Below are 18,845 nucleotides of genomic sequence, written 5' to 3'. Positions count from 1 at the left end.
CGCAGGCGAGCAAAGTTTTTACCAAATAAATCTAACTTTAGCCAGGTTTAGCCTGCGGGCTTAGTCTGTCACGTACCAAAACTGTCGTATTTACGTGTGCGGACCTGGCCTATCACATACCAAAACCCTCTAGATCACCCAGAATTTGTCAGAGAAAAATCCAACAAAATCATAATTCCCTTCGAAAACGGTCTAATTGCACTGGATATTCCTTTTCTGCTTCAAAGTCCTCTGTAATGCACTTCTGCAAAACAAGAAGTTGCACTCATATTGATGATATTAAATACCAGAATCATCCTATTCCTAGTGAAGGTCAACATAGGTTTCTTGGATTGATCTTGGGTAGTTCACTATCATGGAAGTCTCATATATCTTATATTAAATGAAAGTGTCTCAAACATCTCTACATCATTAAGGCTTTTGGTAATTCTAAATGGGGTTCCCATCCAACTTGTCTTCTTCAACTACTTAATAGTTCCATACTATCTAAACTTGACTATGGTGATGTTGTCTATAACTCTGCCAGAAAGTCTTACCTAAAATACTTGGATACAATACTCCACCAGAGGCTACAATTATCTTTGAGTGCCTTTCGCACTACACCGGTGGAGAGTCTTTATGTCTTATCTGGATATTCTTCCTTGTATCATAGGAGAATTCCCCATACTCTTAATTACGGAATATCCATTAAGTCAAAGCCTTTTTTGATTGACTATGGCAAGTTCTTCGACTTACAAGACAGTGAAACGTATACTGTTCATCTAAAATACCAACGCCCCATTAATATAAGATACCACCTATTTTCCTCCCAACAAAACATTCCTAATATCACTGTATCCACTTTTTCCCCCTCCATGGAAGGATCCTATTTCAGTTAATATGGAACTTTGTAAATTTAAAAAATCTGAAACATCCAGATATCTTTACAAAACTAGTCTAATACAAATCTTAGACAAAAAATATCGTGACTATATTTATTTTTACACAGATGGCTCGAAATCTGACCAAGGTGTTGGCTGTGCTTTTTACAGCCCGGTTTCTAATAAAAAAATCAGATTACCTAATTTCTCTGGCATTTTAACAGCCGATGATTCACTTACTTCCCTCAACGGTATTGCTTCTTTAAACTCCCTAAAATGCAGCATTCGAGATCTAGTCTATAAACTTACTGAAAGAAACTATAATGTTAACTTTATGTGGATTCCTGGACACTCTGACATTGCTGGTAACGACCGAGCAGACAAACTGGCTAACGAGGCAACGCTCTTACATTATTATGTCATATATTATTTTTAATCTGCTCATTCAATATTTTGAATGAGCAGATTCCATCTGTTGTCGATTTCAGAAATTTCCACAAAAAAGTGTACTTCAATATACTTCAAAATGAATGGGACATCCTCGAGGGAACTAATAAACTTAGATCATATATGCTACTTCTTCATCTGTATCAAAATATATATTCTCTTGAACGCGGATATTTTATCATGCAGCTAGGCTACACAAAGCTATGGCCAAGAGTGGGCCCATCCCCAACATGGCACTTAAGAAACCTGACGGAAGCTACACGGAAGGAGATGAAGAGAGAGCTAACCTGCTACTTCATACACACTTTCCAGGTAGCATATCCATTGATACGCAAGTAGCTCCGACCGAACCCCACCATCCTCGCAGGGAAGACTGGGAGACGGCCAAGCTAGTAATAACAGAACAAAAACTGAAATGGGCTATTGACACCTTTCAGCGTTATAACACAGCAGGAATAGATGGGATTTTTCCTGCCCTTCTAAAGAAGGGTCAGGAAATAGCTACACTCCATCTATTAAACATTACAAGAAGCAGCTTAGCGATGGGATATATACCAACCATCTGGAGAAGAGCTAAAGTCATCTTCATACCCAAAATAGGCAAAACTGACTGGGCTAACCCCAAATCATTTAGGCATATTAGTCTCACATCGTTCATATTAAAAACGATGGAGAAAGTAGTGAACAACCATATTAGAGTAAATCATCTACAGGTTAAACCACTGCACGATAGTCAGCATGCATATAGAGCGGGCAGATCCACAGAAACTGCTCTGTACCAGTTAACTGAGCTAATACAGGCAAGCCTGGATAGCAAAGAAACAGCACTTTGTGCCTTCTTGGACATTGCAGGGGCGTTTGACAATATACCTCACAAGGTGGTCAAGCAATCTCTTGAAACAAGAGGGGTGAACAGTACGATAATTCGCTGGTGTTGGGACGAACACGACACGACACTCTCAACACGAACAGCAGAGGCTGAGATAGGTACCAAAACTGTAGTTGTTAAAACAACGCAAGGAACTCCACAAGGTGGAGTGACCTCCTCCCTACTGTGGAGCTTGGTAGTGGATGAACTACTGGAAGAATTAACTCTAGCGGGAATACACTGCATAGGGTACGCAGATGACATAGTCATCATTGCACGGGGGAAACATGAAGGCACCCTGTGTGATATTATCCAAAGAGGATTCCGCATCGCTGAGAGATGGTGCAGGACTGTCGGGCTGAGTATTAACTCAGATAAAACCACAGTAGTGTCATTCACCAGAAAGCGAAGTTTGAAAAACTTGAAAAGAATCCATCTAGATGGAAAGGAAATACTGCCATCACAGGAAGTGAAATATCTGGGAATAACCCTGGATAGCAAACTTCTCTGGAACAGGAATATTAAGAACATTACCAGCAAAGCCACAAAGCTCTCATGATATGCAGAAGACTGGCGGGAAATAGGTGGGGCTGCTCCCCTAACATTTTGCGCTGGATGTATACCATGATAGTAAGACCCATGATTACTTATGGAGCAGTTGCTTGGTATACAAAAATACAAACCTGTGCAAAGTACAGAGACTGGCATGTATCTGCATCACAGGTGCCATGAGAACATGTCCAACAGCAGCAATGGAGGTCATTCTTAGACCTAACACCACTGCACATTGTCGTCGGTAGTTATGCCAATGCGACAATGATTAGAATGGTTACTGACGGAAACAGTACTGGGAGAATTTTCAGGTCATGGGCTTGGAACACCCTCAAAAGAGAATTCCACTTCTCCAACTCCCAGTGGATGACATACCAAGAATTTACAACTTTGAGAAACACCTCACTGTAGTATTGAGTAATAAAAAGGATTGGAAGAAAGAGACGCTTACTCAGCATATAAAAGACCATACCATCATGTGGTATACGGATGCTTCCAAAACCAAAGCAGGGACAGGGATAGGAGTATTTGGGCCGAAAACTGAATACTCCGAACCAATGGGCACCTACCCCAGTATCCTTCAGGCAGAAATTTGCGCTATCGAAAGATGCGTACAATTTATCTTAGATAGGAACTATCGAAAATAGGAAATTGCCATCCTATCCGATAGTCAGGCAGCACTTAACGCGATCAACTCAAGTCAGTTCACGTGTGGTTTAAAGGAAACACACATTAGTATCACGTCGTTCTTTCATATATGCGCATTTTATTATGAACGGAAAGCAATAATTTCTCGTTCGTTCAGCGTTCTTCTCAAGTTTAACAACTTAGGTCCTATACTTAACGTAATAATGAATCAAATAAATAGTTCTTCATGTTCATCTTCTCAGTTTGAAGGAGATTTAGAAAACGCATGTAGTTTACTTGTGGTTGCTGATAATATTAAAACTAGGTTCATGACTTTAATTTGAAAAGAGAGTAATTTATTGTCGATCGGTTATTGTAAAGCACCTCGTGTAAACGCACTTTTTCTATTAGAAATTCTTCCATTTTCCAACCCTCACGTTTTCACGCCTCACGAAATTGATGTTAAAACAGAATATTTGAGCGCGAAACAACTCGCAATATCACGTGATTTCACATGAATCCCCCAAGTGACAATAATGTGTTCACCCTTGATGTGTTGATTAACAAAATAAATGCAAAACATCGGTCTCATCAAATTTACTGCTCATGTGTGTTCACGTGAATTTACGTGACGTGATAGTAATGTAATTCCGTCTTTATTGACGTGCCGCCACTGCTTTGAAATATCAACCAGGAACACTGCCATTACTATATATTTTATGAATTAAAAATCACTGATTATACAACTTATACTTATTATTCGTGTAACAGTACGTTTGAAGCCATGTAGTTCCGTACTGACAAATTTACAATTCTATTGGTTTTCTATAATAATTATGAATTCCAAACAGATAAACTGCTTTTTGATTATCTACAGGGTCCGGCAATAGTGCGTGTATCTGTCACTCCTAGAATAAAAAACTTGGCAATTTTGTTTAAGTGCAAACCTAAAGAATGTACGAGGATGTATTTCAGGAAAATATTTTAAGTTCTACAGGGTGGCTCAAAAAAGTAAGTGGATCGGGATGATTTTTTTTAATGGAAAACCCTGTATATCATTGCATCTTTGGCTTCCTTTCAGATCACTTTACATAATCCTAAAATACGAGTGAAATTATTTCGGTAATTTCCGAGATATGAATAAAAAAATAAATAATAAAATGAAAGAAATATATTTTTTTCTACCTTACTTAAAAAAATTATTATAAATACAAGAACTGTCCTGACATCAAAACTATATTAAATATTTACTTTAGATGATCTAAAATTACTTTGCTATAAATATCGTAATCTTAAATCATACAGAGTGTTGAAAATTCTACGCCAAACTTTCTAAAATATAAAATAATTTTGCTTTGTTTTTTAAATGGAATGCTTTTGTAATGTTTTTAAAAATGAACATTTTTGTGTTTCAAAATGTTTAATGGTATCGCAGACACAAGCAGTATTATTTCATATGGTTCTTTCAAAGATAAAATACGAGTAAAAAATCATTGGGTGGCTTTGATGAAAATTTACTGTGGAAAATGCCATATAAAATATAAAGCCGCAAATATTTGCAAAACCGTCGAACTTCCATCGATAAAAATAAAAATTATTTCTTAATAGATTCTTCATTGTAAATTTATCATAGCTTACTATAATAAAAATTTCTATTTTTGTGGTAAAAACTAATTCTTATTTAAATGACAATTTTAATTTCTATTACAAATAGTAACAGGGTAATATCACAGAATATCTAGCTACGCAACAGAAGCCTCGTTACATGTATAAAATTGTAGGTAGCAAAAGGAGACAGGCTTTAAAAGCCTGTCTCCAAATCAGATATTTTGATGTGGTAGTTTCGCTACTACATAATAGAGGGCAATAAATTTAAAAGAAAACAGTTTTCTACAAACAAAATTTAAAAGAATTTTGTGCAGTGTTGCCATTGTGTAATTCATATCGTAATACTTCCTGATAAAGCCTACCTTCAAATTTGCTACATCATTTAAACATATTAAAATAGATCAGAGCTGTTTTTTTCGTTTTTGCGTAGCTAGATATTCTGTGGTAATATCCTTAATATTGAAGAATCTGGGAAGCCAGCGACAGTCTACAATTTTTTTAAAAAATATTTTTAGCCAGCTACAGTCTACAATTTTTTTATTTTTATTTTTTAAATTGAGACTGTAGCTGGCTTCTCAGATACAGAATATTCTTTAGGTATTTATTACACCAACGAGTGACGCGACGTGTATTTTTAAGCAGTCCACGTTTTTAAGCATTTATCAAAAATATTGTTATTTTAATACAAATTTTGTAAAGGTCAATCAAATTATTTATTATTTTTTTATTTTACACGTATAAAACTAGTTGTTAAACGTAAAAACTATTTGAAACGCATAAAAAACTATTTTTTAGCCTAAAAAAATATTTTTTACACCCAAAAAACTATTTTTGTTACACGTAAAAACTATTTGTTACACACAAAAAAACTATTTTTACGCGTAAAAACATATATTTTTTTAATTTGTTACTTTTGCACATAGCGCACACACCTTTTTTTAAATTCCCCACCCCCCAGAATTTTTTTCTAAAACCGCCCTTAAATACATGACACTTGAATTAAAAAAAGTTTTTATATTACATATTTATAATTGCGGCCTGATGAAAACAAATATTCCCGAAACTAGTTTCTTTCATTTCGACTTTTCATTGAAGGAGATCAAAGAGAAGAATATTTTTAACCTGGTAGAAAATAGCTACAATCAATGCCAGTTAACGATTAGCTTAAATACCATCCAGTGAATAGTATCGTCTACCGTCTACTAAAGTCAAAGTAAATCATTTAAAAAAACAACTACAGTCTATCCGACAACTTAGGGAAGACGTAGACAGTCGACATCCAAAAAATGACAGAAAATACAATTAGCCTGTGAATTAAAATGACGGACAAAACCGTAACTACCAGGGTTCATCCGTTGGATAGACTATACCTATACAGGGTGGCGCCTCTCATACGACGCCGACGCGGAGACTGTAAAGAGAACAACAGCTTGTAATGAAATTAAATTTTATGAGTATATGTAGGTAAATCGAGAGCATTTTTTAAAAATATAGAGAGTTCTATAGGGCGTCCCCAAAAAAAGTTACATATCAAAGTTGTGTTTTTTTGTAATGGAACACCCTACATATTAATTGATTTTCGGTTTCTAGGAAAAAAATAAAGGTGGGTTTCATTAGAGAAGTATATGGCTAAAATGTAAGGTTGTTGACATATTTAACAATTTTTAAAAAAGAAGAACAAATTTTAAATTTCAATTAATGCTACCTAAATTATAATTTATCCGGTATAGCGTAGTATGTAGTTTTGTTTTGGTTTGGTTTTAAAAAGATACAACGGTAATAAAAAGTTACACGTTTTACTTAAACCAACAATTCTATTAACAACCTTAATAGTATTTTGAAGAGATATTTTCCCCATTGAATATCGGAATAATATACTGGGTGTTCCATTTAAAATAAAAGAGTAACTTGCTGTTAAATGTGACCAATGTTCAATATTAATTTTGTCTCACCCTGTATAACTTTTTGGGTCAAGTTTTAATTTCATTTAGAGTACAATGGTTATTTTAATTACATATTAGGCTATACCGGGTAAATTCCAATTTAGGTAGCTTTCACTGAAATTTAAAATTTGTTTTTCATTTTTAAAAAAATACAAAAATTACAAGTTTAATATTATGTAACTTTTTTGGGGATTCCCTATAGATCTCTCTATATTTTTAAAAAATGTTCTAAATCAACTTACAAATACTCACAAAATTTAATTTCATTACAGCAGCCATGCAACCTCCGCGTCGCGTCGTATGAGAGACGCCATCCTATACAGTTATAATCAGGGTTGGAAAAAATCATGATTTAAAAAAATAAATAAAAAAAATCAGATTTTTTTTATTTAAATCAGATTTTTTGATTTTAATTCAAAACAATATTTAAATCGGATTTGCACATGACTAGGACTTATTTCCAATTAAAGTCCTATCCTAAATGACTAAATCTATCTAGATTAACATTAACAGTTCTACGGGGCGTGTGATTTTTCCACATATATTCCACCAATATACTCGGCAAAAAAAGTCGTTCGCTTCAGATCAAAAAATTTATTTTCAAACGTCTCAAAAGTATTAATTTTTTGTCATTTTAACGCCTAGGCATAAAAGTAAAGCACTGTTATGCCTAAGCACAAAAGTACAAAAATATATTATTAAACTGATATTAAGTGTCAAATTCAACGAGTGTACAAATTATTGTTCGATTACTGTTTATATTATTTGCAATGTGTGAAATTGATTAAAAAATTATTTGTAATGTTTAAAAAAAATAGTATGTTCTATTCGGAGTAAAAATGTACTTTTTGTGCCTCCCTGTAACGTCGGAATAGCTTTACGATGGTCCTTCAAATGTACAGCATCGTCAAAAAAAGTATAATTTTTACTCCTAATAAAACAATACACTATTGTTCGGAAATAGTCTTAAGTCGAGAATGAAATTAGTATGTATTATCTAATATCAAAGTGTAAAGTATACTTACTGCAGATCAAAATGTCGGTAGGAATTTGGAAACATACAACCGTTTCAAAAAAAATATAAAACAACATATTTTCTGACAACAATTGTAGATTCTCGGGAATAAAGATATAGTCTCTATATTAGAAGAACCTAGCACTAGACTTGGCGAATGATATGTATTCGAACAGCGAATTTTTGTCACTTATACAGAAATTTTTAAATAAATCCCTGCATTTAGCGGTCTAATGGATTCACGAAATTAGTTCAAAAATCGGTCCAACAATTAAATTGATGAATAGATATTTTTCTATATAGTTTTATAACATTTACAATTATTTTTCGATTTATTATCTGTTACATCTGTTATAGAAAATGTTTATAGTTTTCTAGGACACATTTTTATAACTTTTACACTTTGCAGTTATTTTTTGATTTATTATAAAGTTTCAATAAAATTATTTTTTTTTATTTAAATCACATGATTAAAATTAAAAAAATCACTTGATTTAAATCACGATTTAAATCATGATTTAAATCATTTGATTTAAATCATGCCAACCCTGTTTATAATGCAAATAAAAATTTCATTAAAATTCTGAGAGAATTTCGCCACTAAAACAACAATGTTCTAAACACGGAAAAACAGAAAACATATTATGCGTCACTCAATTCTTAACATTACGCTGGCACCGAGCTGGATATCGAAAAGAGGGAGCTTATCATTTTATAAGTCGATCGATGGGCGTCATATTTTCTACATAACATATGTATTTCTTCGAATTTTATTTTTCGTATTTACAATAATCTGAATTAGGAATATTGGTCAAATAAACGACTAAAGAATACAACGACAAATAACACCCGAGACCAAAGTGTGACCATTCTTCCAAACAGTGCCGTGGCACATATTTTTCTTAACATAGCCGCTTGAAGCGATATTTGTATGTTTGATAAATGTTTTGACTACGCCTATGGTGTATGCGGAGGTATCATACTAATTAATTACGAAAAAACGTATTAAAATGTTAACAAAAGGTACAAAACTAGTATCGACGTATAGCACAAATCAAGTACATATAATATCAGAAAAATAATTATCGAATTCAATAAAAAAAACTGCTAAAAAGGTGGAGTGGACTGTTTATTTCCCTATAAAACCTAACTCCTGGCTCTTTCTTATCATTACGCCTTTTAAATTTGAAAGCTGTACAAATTACATTTTATAATAATATTTACACAAAGTTCACTACACACAACCAACTATTAAAAATCGCTAAAAATTGTCGCTGATGACCAGCTGATGACTCATTCGTTACTTCCAAAAAAATGGCGTCTAAGGTCACAAATTCTGCTGCAGCCCGTATATGGGCGTTACATGTCCTTGAATTCTTTAGTCATTGGGAATAACAGCGCTTTCAAATGGAGCGGACCGTCCGTCGTGTTTTTTCAAGATAGCCGTTGGACGGAGCATACGCGCCCATTTGAAACCGTTCATATAAACTCATGGTACTTGCTCGAAGTCTCGGAGGCTCCGTCCTGACCGTCCGCGACATCGAGCAAGTACCATGAGTTTATATGAACAATTTCACATGGGCGCGTATGCTCCGTCCGACGGCTATCTTGAAAAAACACGACAGACGGTGTATTACGAACTGTGTGAGAATTGCTATACAGGGTGACCCAGCCAAGGACACATATACGGGTGGAAAATGGAGGTAATTACCTCCAAAGAATATACCAAGAAAAAGAAAGTGCTTTACTAAAAATGGTTCCATGTTAGTGGCGCCATCTATTGAGAGGGTCTGAATTTAAATACTCTCATTTGCATAATTTCACTTAAAACTCTCATTTTAAATATGAAAATCATCTTAAAAGTTATTTATTAAACATTAACAAATCTAATGTAAATCTATGTGTAGTGTAAAAAATAAAATTTAATAGTAAAATTTATACATGCAAAAAATAGAAGTCAAATATATGAACATCGTTTATTATAATAAAGCAAGACCAACGTAATACACCCAAAGTTTTTTATATACTAAAGGTCGGCATTTCTGGTCTTGGGTGCCGGTTTTCATGTGTACGAAGAGTACGGTCAACACGCTTAGTAAAATAAGATATACTGAATAAAGACAGAAGACGAGTATTTTCCCAAGCACATGGAATCTAGCGTCAGATTAAGTAGGTACCTATGTAATAAATACTTAGTATTTTTGCTCACTTCGACTTACTAGATTGCCATAACGACTCACTCCTATATGTAACCGCCGACCCAAAGGTTCGCTTGCCAGCGGGGTATATGATATTCTATAGTAATTAAAAAACTTTATTCTTAAATGCACCGTTTAGATTTACTTAGTCATCGAAATAGGACAACGGCCTAGCTACGTTGAAATACCGGTTCCCATTAGAACACCGAAGTTAAGCGACGTAAGGCGATACTGGTGGATGGACGGGTGACCGGTTTGAAACTCTGTATCGTGCTGTTGTCCAAAGGAAAAGTGTCAAATCTATTGATACATACTGCTCATTCACGCCGGTTCGAGGCCGGATGAGATCGGATATCTCGTGAGTAAGAGTTAATTTAGACACTTCCTAAGTCGGTAGGCCACTGACGATATGATGATATGAGCGAGGACCGCGGTTTGGATTCCGCGTAAACAAAGTAGGCCCCAGGTCCAGATTAGCCCTGGCAGCAAAAAGGAGACGTTAACTGAAATCTTTACTTTTTACTTTAATCGAAATAGTAGATTATTCTTTTTTATAATTCTGGTGCCGTGCATGCAATTGCCAAGTCGTTATAATATTATAGAAATAAAGATGACTAATATTGATACTAACGATTTATAACAAAAATGTTAAATACGTGCTTAAAGAGAGACTAAATAAAATAAACTGACTTGGTTTTACATGAGATCTAACAACTTTTTATAGCGGAGGAATTGTGTTGCGAGACTTGGCATTTTTTTAAATTCTATGTTTTTGATGGGATTTTTAATATTTCGTTATCATTTTGAAAAGTTAAAAAAAATCCAACACGAAAAAGCAATCTAGGCCAACAAGTTCAGTCAGCATATGTAAATCTGTTTATTTGGTTAGTTACTTAACGCTATCAAAGGAGAAATTTACTCGAAAAGAACTTTCACTTATATGGTTCCACTTTAGTACCAGTCTAAACCATAATAATGTTATGTTAATTGAGCTAAACATTCGATTTCAACAATTGCAACTTTCGATAATTCATTGTTCATTTAAATCTGTACGTATTTGGATATTTAATTTTTATGGTACCTACATTAAATAAGCAATAAATATAAATAGAATACTTATAAGTGGGAAATAAAACACTTCCTACATAATATAGTAAATTTTATTATAAAAATAGTTTACTTTCTCAAACTACTTCATTTTTCACAAACACAGCCATTTTGTCCTAACATATTTTCTCTTGAAAACAAAATATGCTAATACCGCAAAATAATACTTAAACACTATAATCAAATTAAAACATACTTTCAGTCAAAATATATTTATACAATGATTGATAAGTAGTGGCAGTATGCAAAATAAAAAGTTGCTTGAGGTAATTACTTTCATTCAATTTTTCAGGCAAACTAAAATGATGACTGAACGTCAACCAATTAAAAAGAAACATAAAAATGCGGTCCAAAAAAATTTAAAGCACCACAAATAAGTATACAAAAATAATTTAAATTTACTTAAGATAATATCACAGTAATACATGTTTCAATTTTTATATTAAAAGCAATAGTTTAATTTAAAACAGATAGGAAAGTAATTTCATCACTGTGAGTACAATCTTAGGAACTAACAAAGTTACAGACAAAAAAAATGATTTTTATAAAATTTAAATACAATATATTGTTTTTATATTTTACATTTAAGTTTAGTCCGAACTCAAAAAAAATGTAAAAATTATGAAAGACATATATATAATGTATAAATATGTCATCCTTGATATTACTATTATGTTGAACTGTAATTTTAATACTACTTAAATATAATAAAATATGAAACAAGCACTATCACAGCTTATATTTAATATTTTACATTTTTCAAGTTTGTTACTTAAGATAAGGTCACTTTATGAGAAAGTCTTGGGTTGTAAAACAGTCAAGTAAAGCCACAAAATATCACAATCAAGTTTGTGAAAAAAATGAGATTCTGGGTATCACATCTAATACTAAAAATTATATTCTATGAAACAGTAACATTAACTTGATATGTTAGTGATATAAAGAAACAGTGAAAATATGATTGGCGTTTACAATAAATAAAAGCTGATGAATAATGAAATGTGTAACATTCTAATATAAATAAAAAAAGGGTAGAAAAGCATTTAAAAATATTGAAAAGTTTTAAGAAATCAGATATAAGTGTGCTCTGTTGCAAAACATTTGTCCAAGTAGTTTTATATAAAAAATGTTTAATAACTTCATTAACTCAAATAATTAAAATTTTAGCAGTGTACGAAACATACAATATTTATTCGAGAAATATTAAAATCAAATAAAAAATGTTATTAAGAAATGTTTGCCTACCCTCTTACTGACAGAATACTAAATCACAACCTCTTAAGTCAATCTCTATTTTACTAATTATTAATCACCCAAATCTCCACACTTCTCCAACTGTTAAATTTAACATGTATGAGTAAATTTAACAAACCAGATAAATGAACAAATTCATTGTGATTTGGACTATGCCATTAACAGTTACTGATTGAATTCAAACCTAGGTAGTTACTAAACTTGTTTAGTATAGAAATTGCAGCCGTTAATGGCATAGTTTATAATCTCGTCTCACTCGATATATCATAAGCTCCATACATGCGCGCGCGTCCTCAAAAGAATCGTGGCCCGACTCACTACATTGAATATTACGTTGTAGACAATCACTGGTTAAACCTTTTAACGAACGTTTGTAGGGCAACCCTCTCGAATGGGGAAATGTGAACGCCGTGTCTACGACGGTCTTGTGAATAAGTCTTAACGCTTTAAAATCGTTTTCTAGTCCGTGACCGACCACCACTGTTTCATCAAAGATGAATTTTTTCAAATCTCTTTGCACTTCCTCTAAACTTTTAGGATTATTTTTCACAAAATCCACTTCACTTACGCCACTAAATCTCGTATTGAAATCTACAATCTTATTCTTAGGTTTTATAAATGCGTTATAAACTGGATTGCCGGAAATGCCGACAACTGTAATTTTTACAGCTTCGAGTCCTTTCACGGTGTAAGACATTTCACAATCTAAACTATACGCTCCCCAGTGCAGTCTCCTGGGTCGATACTTGACGGGTTCAGTTTCGGTAAACGATGAATTCACTGGAAAATAAAGAAAAACAATTGTTATAGTAACATATTTCTCAGTTGTACCAAGTAAAATTATAACTATCCGTTTTTGTAATAATAATATATTGTTTTATTAGGAGTAAAAATGATATTTTTTGTGGCAAGGCTTTACAAGAAAGTCATTTTTAATCCGAATAGAGAATGCAATTTTTTTCAAAGGTCACAAATAATTTTTTAAACAATTTTAAACGTTCCGAATATTAGAAAAATAGTTAAAATGTCTTTAAAAAATTATACATTGAGAAACTATGGTTACGCCTATGGGTTACGCCCGTTGAATTTGACACTTTATGTCAGTGTAATATATAAAAATAAAATATATTTTTTACTTTTATGCTTAGGCATAAAAGTGATTTACTTTTATGCCTAGGCGTTAAAATGACTTTTTTATATTGTCACGTCGCAAAAATTAATACTTTTGTGACGTTTGAAAAAAAATAGTATATTGTTTTATTAGGAGCAAAAATAATACTTTTCGTGGTGAAGCTGTACGTTTGACGACATACAAGCGAGCCACAAAGTCATTTTTACTCCGAATAGAACAAAGAAACTCTTAAATAAAGCTAAACAAGCCGTGAGAATGCATATAATATATTCGACATTGTTCTACTTCGCTCTGTTTGGTCCAATCAAACGTTTTGTAAACCTATCTTAAATATTTTTTTTTGTATTAATAAAAAATGTCGAAATGTGCAATGGTCACTGTGAAAACTATACAAAAAAATAACTGTAAAGGAGGACGCACACTGAATCCCTCCAGATCGGCCGGCTAACTGCAAACCATCATAAATACAGAGTGTCCCACAAATAAGTGCTAAATAAGTATTTTAACTGGTAGACAGGAACGCCCATGAGGGTTTTTTACGAAAAAAAAAATGCTGAATATTTTATATTTTTCTTGACATTTTCCGGAAAATATTGAAAAATGTTTGAGTGCCGCTTGTTCAGTTTAGGAAAATTTGTTTAAAGGGGTTCGAGAGAATACAGTGTTGACACCTTCTATACAAGTTAACATTTTTAAATTTCGACAAAAAAAATTAAAAGAATTTTATTCATTGAAGATTTTCTAATCGGTAGATTACTATTAGGTATAGTGCAACATCTATTATTTCAAATACCTTTTTTACAGTTTAGTAAACTGAAATTATGAATAATGAACAATTATAGCAACTTTTTTTCCGCCATATAATGAAATATTTTCCCTCGTTTCCCTCAACAGTTATAACGTATAAATATTTTGATAGTGCTCTTTGCATTTAGTGATTTTATGTTATCTAATTTATTTGAGATTTTACACAAAACAGTAAATCTCTGACAAAACTAAAATAAAATAGGCAAATGTAAGCCTGTAAAAACTATTTTGGTGTTTATTCACAAAAACAAGGGAGTGCGAGAGATATCAAAAAATAATCCTAAATAATTCAGATGGCATATGAATATATTTTGTGCCAAATACACATCGTTTGTAGTGCTGTCATGAACTGAAGTGAAATGAAGTGTTGTTAAGTATAGGGTTGCGGTGTTAGATAAAGTGATAAAACGACGTTCTAACCTAATTATATCAATTTGCAATCTATCGAGTCCGGTTTTCTAATGTTAGGTAAGTTTTTTACTTTTAATCTGTATTTTCCAAGTCGTTTTTAAATCTTTCTAGTCGATGTGTCAACACTGGGCGTCAAACAAGCCGAGATCCAGGTAACTGCTTGATATTTCCCACTGATTTATCGATTGCTGGCGGCGGCTGTCAAAATGTTGCCATTATTTTTTTAAATGTTCAGAGTTAAATAACTCCGTTATTATTAATTTATTTTTAAAATTGTAGAGAAAATATGTTTCTTTTGGCCAGATCTACCACCTCTTCAAATATTTGCACCTATTTCTGGGACACCCTGTATATATATATATAGATATATAGATAGGAGTGCGGCGTCTACAGGCCGAATATCAATGTAAAAGAACGGATTTTTTTATATATTACATAATGATAACACACTAACAACTATTTTCGCAAATATTGTGACTAGAACAATTTTTTTTGCTGCAAAACACAATATTCGCAGTCCGCACTCTTGGATCCAAAGTTTATTTATTTTAGATAAGTGCATAATACTACTTCAAGTAAATATTGTTTTAAGAACTATAGATGCGTTTCAAACATTTTGAGATTAGTAAATCTTACCAATATTACAACCGAAATAACAATGAGTCCTAAAACCAGGTTTAAATAGGAAATAACAAAAATATAATTGTTGAGTAACAAAGTTTGCAAAGTAGATAAATGTAAAACTAAAATTAATTCAAACATAACTTTTCAAAGCATTATTAATAAATACAAGTTCTCTTCGACATTTTTAATAATAAATGTTAAACTTGACAAAAAAACTAAGTTATGAAACTATAACGATGTTATATAATGCTTTTTAGAAACAGGCAAACATTAAGTAACTGCCTTAGATAATTTGATGTATCTCTAATAATAAAAATACCATTTAATGAAAACTTTTTTGTAGACACTGGATATTTTTGTAGACACTAGACTTTTTATAGATATATATTTTTTTATAGATAGATAGATATGCTTTGGTTTAATTAATTTTGTTATGTCGCTAAAATTTATTGTTAAATAATCCAGCATTTTCTGATAGGCAAATTATTACTACCTACGTTTTTCATTAATTTCATTAGATTTCATTCATTTCTTTACATAATACCAAACTTTGATAATACTATCGATAGGAAAGAATGCAATCTTGGTAAATATTAATTTTAGTTAAAACTGCCAAAATATATCATCGTTAAGATTTACACAGGATGAATCTTAAATAAGTGTATTGTTAGGGGTATATATTTCGACCCCAAAAACACGACATTGAGTTTTTTCGCGAAAAAAAAATTGAAAATTTAGTTTTTTTTTGAAAAAATTTTGGAATTTTTTTTTAGGTAAAAAACATCATTTCTTCATAATATGACAACATAGGTAGTAGATTAAATTTACAAGAAAACCCAGAAAAGATCCAGTGGTTCCCAAAGTTTAAGCAAAAAATGTTTTTTTGGAAAATTTCAAAGTAAAATAACTGGGTTATTTTGGACTGATTTAAAAAACGGTAAAGGGAAATTATGTTTCTTTTATCGAAATCTACCAGCCCTGAAAATATTTACTGCATTTCCTATAATAATATTACTTTCTATACCCAAGTTTAACTATATAAAAATTAAAAAGATAAATAAAGCATTTCTAAGTACTGATGCATCTTGTTGAAATGCCAGTCTTTTAGAAAAGATTTATATTTCTATTCTATTTTTATTTAATATTATTAAAAATGATAGAAATATAGAACTGAAAATAATTATAAAAAAATATTCTTTTAAAAGCAAATCACCCATTTGTTTCATTTTTATTAAATTCATTGTGAAAAATAAGGCAACTTAACTGTAGTTGTATCAAATCAATTTTCATACAAAGGGTCGATTGTAATTCATATAAAATTTTACTGTTTTATCTGTAATTCTTATAATTCATTCATCACACATCCCGATCTGTCTATGTTGAAGTCATAAAAAACTAAATGTAATAAAATAAGCACAGACTTTACGAAAAAGACTCAAAGAATTATTTCTTGGCTTACCTGTTATCTCCTTAGGTCCATTCCAAACGTGAAGGTTTCCAGAAGTACATCCCGTTGAATCTTTAGTACCGCCACAACAGGTGTATATCAAAGGTCCGTAACCGTGATAACTTAATGTCCTTAGTTTTCCCCAATGATACTGACAGCCCTCCAAACTGACATAATCACAAGCAGTGGTGAAAAAAAATTTGCCGCACCTAACGCAGATACGCTGTTTAATACCCTTGTAGTAAGTTGTGCCAGAGACTAAATGGGGATAACGTTCATCAGGCAGATCTTCTGAAGCTGTAACAATAATATTCGAAATTAGATTATATCATACTAGCCACAACCGAATTAATAATATGTTAGTTATTTTAAAACTGTTACTTACTGTCGGAACTGCTACTGCTACAATCCTCTTCGCTGCAATTACCAGAAATTTCACTACCATTCCCTGAATCTCCAGAGTCGTACGCTGGTACAAACTCGGCAGCATGAACATCCAAATAGTAATTGGCAGTATAGTCGGTATAGTCTGAATGGTAATAGTAGTGGCCATAATCTGTTTGATAAGTAGACACTTGATAAGAAGAAATTTGTGGTTTCTTCGCTGGACGAACGGGATATCCCAATTTGGTTTTATTCTCATGTTTTAGGGCATAGGTTCTTAGAAAAGTTACAAAAGTGTCTTCATCGATACTTAACAGTTTGTATTGTTCTAATGGCGTGAATGAAAGTTGACTAAATTTTAAACTTTCAATTTCATACTGGCTACCGACAGACGATATTTGGTTTGAAAATTTTTTACTAGGCAGCCTTCCACTTTTCTTCGAGTCGCTCGACTTATTATTTTCCTCCTTCGTCGACTGTTGGTTGTCGCGCCTTCTGTTCTTTCGCTGCCGCCGGCTCAGGCCTTTCACAGGGCTCACGCTCGGGCTGGTTGGCGAGCTGTTCGGATTAGAATCGGAAGAGCTAGACGAACTGTCATTAAGGGATGAATAATCGCCAGGATCAGGATCTTCTGAGAAAGAAAAATAGGTTCAAGTTTATATCTTCTAGGTGCACTTAACACTAAACTAAGTCACTGAAAATAGTTTGGTTGCCCATGCGATAATTTGTTAAATAATTTGCACCACGACAATCAGTATTCAACGTAAAATATAATCATTATTTAACAAAATAGTCGACTTCATTGATTTTTTGATTTTGTATAGAAAAGTCATAATATTTAATAATAATAATCTAGAATTGTGTGCCAATATGGTTGCTGATTTGTATTTTAAAGTAATTCAACAGTATTCTTATAGCAACAAGTAATACAAAGTATGTAAAATAATTTCTTAGATAAGAGTCGATATTTTATCTTCTACCATAGTATTTTGATTTCGGAAAAACGATTTATTTAAGGAGATTTTTAGTGTGCGTTTACACGACATATTTTTTTAACTTAATTTTCCAAATAAGCTCGCAAATAAGAATTCAAGAATTTAGGAAACGGGAAAAATACACTACACAGTGATATTATTCACTTGTTTGTAACCATGAATTAATCATCATCGAACCAACTAAAAAATTTATAAATTATTTATTAAGTGCCAAGGGTGCAAACAAATCAAGAAATTTTAAAACACATTTACTTGATTTTGGTCAGTTTTCTATTTAAATCGGACTTCCAATTAAACTCCTAAGTGGTTAGGTTAGGTTGTATCTTCGGAACTCCGATATCGATAAATTAACATTTCTACGGCGCAAGTTTTAAGGCTATCGGATGGCTGTAATGTTCTACAAGCAGAGGTTTGCGCCATAAAGGAAGCGGCCAGTTGTATATGAGAGAAAACCGCTGATAGACCAATAGGAGATATCGTGATATACTCTGACGTCTTGGGCGCTTTAAGAAACATCACCATGCAATCAGTGAGATCGAAAACTATGATGGACTGCCGAGAGGCAC

General features: G+C 32.5%; 1 protein-coding gene across 4 annotated transcripts in view; it reads right to left on the bottom strand.

The window, feature by feature from the left end:
* Window positions 1-18,845, bottom strand: part of LOC115874943 (transducin beta-like protein 2) — a 173,825-nt gene that overhangs the window by 88,967 nt on the left and 66,013 nt on the right. For 2 of the 4 annotated variants that reach the window (XM_030890253.1, XM_030890251.1), the window contains exons 4-6: window positions 17,286-17,915; window positions 16,913-17,197; window positions 11,263-13,259 (exon numbers count right to left, since the gene is read on the bottom strand). The exons of 1 other annotated variant lie outside the window; for it this stretch is intronic. In XM_030890253.1, coding sequence (XP_030746113.1) covers window positions 12,706-13,259; window positions 16,913-17,197; window positions 17,286-17,915 — 1,469 coding nt within the window. In that variant the 3' untranslated portion in view covers window positions 11,263-12,705. Of the gene's footprint in view, window positions 1-11,262; window positions 13,260-16,912; window positions 17,198-17,285; window positions 17,916-18,845 lie in introns of those variants that run through there. One more of the 4 variants, XM_030890252.1, reaches the window with a different exon arrangement.

This window comes from Sitophilus oryzae, unplaced genomic scaffold (genome assembly GCF_002938485.1).
Source record: "Sitophilus oryzae breed Bouriz unplaced genomic scaffold, Soryzae_2.0 scaffold_1307_pilon_pilon, whole genome shotgun sequence".
In the NCBI taxonomy this organism is placed as follows: domain Eukaryota; kingdom Metazoa; phylum Arthropoda; class Insecta; order Coleoptera; family Curculionidae; genus Sitophilus; species Sitophilus oryzae.
The sequence above is the reverse complement of the archived record's forward strand: the minus strand, read 5'-3'. Positions and strand labels throughout refer to the sequence as shown.